A 5660-nucleotide genomic window follows, 5' to 3' on the forward strand; every position below is an offset into this window, starting at 1 on the left:
ATATATATATATATATATATATATATAAGAAAAATGAGGGGTAAAATTATCAGAAATTGATTTTGAAGAAGAAGTAGGGGCAAATCCTAGGTTTATAATAACAAATCAAAATATTTATTCTAATAAATATATTCACATTCTCTCAAGTCTCAAGTTTTAGGATTCTCCTAGGTTGGCCAAGTCAACCCACAACCTAACTCGCTGATCGCCCATATCAACAAATTCATATTAGGGATTTCAAATGATCGGTTGAGTCCAATCATTGTTTTAAATTGGTTTTTACATAGATCATGTCAAATTGAAACTAAACTATTGGGGAAAAAAAAATAACGTATTTGGTGTCAACTTGGTATTTTTCGGTTTTTTTTTAAAGTAAAAAAAAAAAATGTCAGAAACGAGATGAAACGACAAAATTCCATCATTTCGGCTTTGTTCTAAATACAAAAAAAGTGAAATATTAGGGTAATCATTTATGAAACAGGTTCACTAAATACCATTTATTTTTTTTAAATAACAATTTAACAAAGAAATTGAAAACACTGTCTTTTACGGGTTGAAATCGTCTGCAATTCCGATCTCGTACAATTCCGTGCAATACCACCTTCAGGGGGTGACACGTGTATTGATACCAATACAATGGTCCAGATCTGGTACAACTAATAAAACATTAAATTAGTGAAGAGACATTTAAATCAGATCTGGACCATTACATTGGTATCAATACACGTGTCACCTCCTGAAGGTGGTATTTCACGGAATTGTACGAGATCGAAATTACAGACGATTTTTTTCCGTCTTTTACACGAAAAATCGTTTTTAGAACTGAATTACTACCAAAATGCAACCTTAAAAAACAAAACCCTGTTATTGTTTTCGGTTTTTAGATTGGGCTTGGTCCAAGTTCTGAGTCCACAGTTAGCACCAGTTAGCACGCGTCGCCCACAATAATAAAAGGTAAACCCAGCTGTGGAATAAAAGGGAAATTTCCCCCAAATTTAAAAAGAAGAACCCAAAAAAAAAAAAATCCCAGAAGAAGTCTTCTCTGAAAAACGAAGCAAGCCAAAGTCAATGCGACAACTAAGAAATTCCTTGTGAAATTATATATTTGCAATAAGGCCACTTGCATGATAAAGATCCTTAGTTTATGTGAACTTCCTTCCTCCTTTATCTATAAGCCTAGCTTAATGAACTCACTATAATAAGTCTTCATATAAGGACCTCTAGCCCATGAAATCCTCCCCCATTCTCCATTTCCAGAGATACAAATTACTCCCAGCCTTGATGATCATGGCGGTCAATAACCATCTAAATTTCTTCTTTCTTCTTCTATCTCTTCATGCAATAGCTACTTCTGCACAATCGGGTAAGCAAGCATTAATTAAGAGCATTCCTTCCAATCCCAAGTCCTAATCCATATATTTAGCTATCTTCTTCTTTTCTTTTCTCATCATTCACAATATATAATTTTCTTCTGTAGGGTTTGTAAGCATAGATTGTGGTAGCAGTAGCAAAAAATACACGGACGAAAACGGGATCACCTGGGTTAGCGACGACTCCTACATTTACACAGGTGAGAACAAAGTGGCCCAAACGCCTAATTCTGTCTCCAAAGTGATGAGCACTCTTAGGGTTTTCTCAACTCGGAAGAAGAATTGTTACTCAATCCACTTCACCAAGGGGACTCATGTTCTTGTTCGAGCAAGCTTTTACTATGGCAACTATGACCAGAAGTCAACTCCCCCTTCCTTTAATATACAATTAGATGGCAACGATGCAGGAGATGTGGATACTTCCAGTACCGATTTGGTTACTTATGAAATCATATATGCTGTAAGAAGTGATACCATAAACCTATGCTTAGCTCAGACACAGCCCAATCAGCTTCCCTTCATATCTGCACTTGAAGTGAGGACCTTGGAGTCTACAATGTATCCCAATGTAGACTTATCAAACTATGCTCTACTCTTAGAAGAAAGGACTGCTTTTGGTGCAACTAACTCAACAAGGTACATAATTTTTTCTCCATATTTTATGGGTTCTATAAGTGTTGGAATTCCACGCGAAAGCAATAATCCTACAATTGGTGTCAGAGCTTTAGCTAACACGATTTGATGGTTCTGACAGGTACCCGGTTGACCAATATGATCGAATATGGGTTGTAGGAGAAGCTGGGACTGGAATATCTGCTGTTTCAAGTACCGCCCCGGCAATCAACACGAGTGGTATCTATGACAATCCTCCATCTATTGTGCTACAAAATGCAGTAACAGATACGGATACTACATCGACTGCTATAACCTTATCCCCTACTATTCCAACGGGAGAAGAAGTCAGTGTGTACATAAACTACTATTTCTCTGAAGTGGCTGTGACGACTCAGCAACGATCGTTCACCGTCGACGTAGATGATATAGTCCAAAGTGACACCATAATTCCATCGTACGGAGGCACTACGGAGTTATCCTTTTACAACTTCACTGCTACCTCCAATACTAAATTTTCTTTGGAATCCACATTTGATTCGACACTTCCTCCACTGATTAATGCCTGGGAGGTCTTTTTTGTTAGTGATCCATTAACAACTGGGACCAACAGTGCTGATGGTAGGTCTTATTCGAGCCTTTCTTTATTTCCTTTACAGTAATCAACAAAATTTAAATCTAGAAACCCTAGTTTAAACATATTTTGCTCTCTTTGTAATTGATGCAGTGAAGCAATTGGGTTTATTACAAACCCAATTCCCTGTGCTAGCTGGATGGACTGGTGATCCTTGCCTTCCATCACCCTATACCTGGGACTGGGTTAATTGCAGTTCTGATGCCACCCCTCGCATTACAGCACTGTAAATCCTTTTATCCTAGAGAGAGAGAGAGAGAGAGAGAGAGAGTATTTAATTTATGGCTTTATTTGTTGACATAAAAATATCTTAAATGTTTGAAATGATCTGCAGGTATCTTAATGGCTATGGCCTCTCTGGAACAATTCCAGATTTGAGCTCCTTGGATGATCTTCAAATCATGTGAGTTGTGAAATTATTTACTATTTTAGAAAAATTTTAAAAATATATTCTGATTTATTTTAATGCATGTTCTTTATTGTTCTACCACTTCAATAGTGATATGCATAACAACAGCTTAACTGGAGATATTCCTGCTTCCCTAGGCAAACTCTCCTACCTTCAAGAGCTGTAAGTTAATTTATTCCTTTTATTCTCCCCCTACTCCCTCTCTCTCATGAAAATATGGAACACATTCTTCATATGTATCTTCTTTTTGAACTCAGGTCAAGTTCACGTATGAGAACAATCTCATATGCCCTTGATCCGTGGATTTAGAATCTATTAAATGAAAATAATGAAAGTGGATTCTAAAATACACGGACTTGCAACGTAGAAGAACAATCTTGTACGTGAACTTGATCCAATCATGTAAAAGAACAATCTCATATGTCCCTGGTTTGTCCAATATACCTTACTAATTCCTCTTTCTACTCTTCAGGAACCTGGCAGATAATGACCTCAGTGGAACCGTACCAACCTCACTGTCCAATAATAATAAGTTACAATTCGAGTAAGTGATTCGAAACTAAATTCAATCTATTTCTATCCACCACCATCATCTTTGATCTCTGATATCATTAATTTGAAGTAGTTGATGTAATAAACATTTCTTTATATCTATATATTTCTATGTTGCAGCGTTTCTGGCAACAGGAAATTGTGTGCCACTGACAGCAAATCGTGCCAGAGGTCAGTGCCTTCAAGCTCTGGAGGAACTCCATCAGATGTTTCCACAACTCCATCTACAAGTAGCAGCAACAAGAGTAGTAGCAAGCTACCGATAATCCTAGGAATCACAATCCCTGCTTTCATTATTTTCATAGCGATCGTGGCATTTCTAGCTATCACATACCAGAAGAGAAGAGCTGCTACTTGTGTAACCATGAATGCAGGTTAGCTACCTTAAATTTTAAGTTCCATGCATGCTGCTCTCTTGGAATCCGGATCAAGTTTACGAATGAGAACAATATGGTATATCCCTAATCCGTGGATTTGAAACCCATTGCATAAAAAGAGAGAAAATAGAGTCCAAATCTATGGGTCACGGATGCATGAGATTGTATTATTGCAATATATTGGTCTCAAGTTTAAAACTTGAAAACAACCTCTTCTACAAAGCAGGAGATAAGACTGCTTACACTTATCCCTCCTAGACCTTGCAATAGCGAAAACCTTGTAGATTGGGTTTCTCTTTTTTTTTTTTTTATCTTTTACAATTACCTTAAATTAGTCAATTGGTTACTAAAGATACTTCGTCCATTTCTAAAAATTGTTGATTTCTCTATTTCTCTCCCTCCAACCCTAGGAGGTGAAAAAGAAAATATTATTAATTTGGTGCTACTCTTAATTATTTCTAACATGTACGTTTGTTCTTTATTGTATGCCTTAAGGTCAAATAAATGGATCTTCTACGCCAAGTGGCCCACCACAAGGAGAAGTCATGCCTCCAGCGTCCAATAATGATGTAAAAGTTGAATTTCCACAACATAATATGGAAGCAGAGCTCTCTGATTTAATGGATCAACAAGCTCTTCAACATCAATATGACGGGAGAAGTCCAAATCCTCTATTGCATAAACACTAGAGAATTAGAGAAAATCCCTATTATCATTGTTTCTTACATTCTACTCCTAAATTCAAAAACAAAACGTTTTTGTTTTCGTCATTCTTTATGAAATTGTCTATTTATAACTTCATGTTAATTAATCCTACTTGTAATATTTAATCAGTGAACTCTGTTCAACATAGTTGAGAAGAAAATGTTTTACTTATAAGTGATATTTAATATTTAATCTATGGAAAAAAGATCCTCACGGTTCTACTCTCATCCAGATTACCGTAGCACCCTTTAGAAAATATTTTAAATATTCTAAATAGCAATGTGAGGACAATTAGGAGACTGCACATGAGCATAACGAGGTAAAGAACATAGGCATCAACTGGGGTGGGTTCTTTGGTTTTTTCCACCTTTGTTGTTTGAATGCATGGGCAACACGATCAAAGAGCATTCATTTCCCTACTTAAAAAAATGATTAGGAATTTCTTGAACCATTTATTATAAAGTATTACTCGTAGAATGATATAGCGGAACGACATCTTCTCAAAAGCGCCATCTCTAGTGCACATTGGATGGCTAAGGCACTATTCGCGCCATCTCTAGTGCACATTGGATGGCTAAGGCACTATTCAGTGGAGTTATCAATATCAACAAAGTACACTAAGAAGTTGAGAATTGGATCGGATCAAATCAGTTAACATTGATTGGATTGGATCGGAATTAGACATGATCGATCCCCATTCTTGGACGGTACTGAAATAATCTAAAAAATGACTCTTTTTCCGCTAAGAAGTCATTTGTATTAAAAAAAAAACAAAAAAACAAAAAAAAAAAAAAAAAAAAAAAAAAAAAAAAAAAAAAAAAAAAAAAAAAAAAAAAAAAAAAAAAAAAAACCATAAATGTATAATGACACCCCTAGGTAAGAATCAAGATAGGTCCTTGAATCTTATATTGTAGCAAATCCAATACTAATGGTTTTGGCTGCAGGTACCCAGATGACGTATATGATCGAATATGGGTTGGAGCAACAGGAAGAGGCAATGG

The 5660-nt window shown here is 36.0% G+C and overlaps 1 protein-coding gene across 1 annotated transcript; it reads left to right on the forward strand.

Annotated features, from left to right (window-relative positions):
• The first annotated feature begins 1287 nt into the window (after positions 1-1287).
• LOC122086190 (probable LRR receptor-like serine/threonine-protein kinase At1g05700) lies at positions 1288-3956 on the forward strand. The gene is made up of 8 exons (XM_042654920.1): positions 1288-1363; positions 1478-2006; positions 2125-2603; positions 2710-2842; positions 2951-3019; positions 3116-3187; positions 3498-3569; positions 3698-3956. Exons 1-8 carry the CDS (start codon positions 1288-1290, stop codon positions 3954-3956), a joined length of 1689 nt encoding a protein of 562 aa, XP_042510854.1.
• The last annotated feature ends 1704 nt before the right edge of the window (positions 3957-5660 follow it).

Source organism: Macadamia integrifolia, chromosome 8 (genome assembly GCF_013358625.1).
Source record: "Macadamia integrifolia cultivar HAES 741 chromosome 8, SCU_Mint_v3, whole genome shotgun sequence".
Lineage (NCBI taxonomy): Eukaryota > Viridiplantae > Streptophyta > Magnoliopsida > Proteales > Proteaceae > Macadamia > Macadamia integrifolia.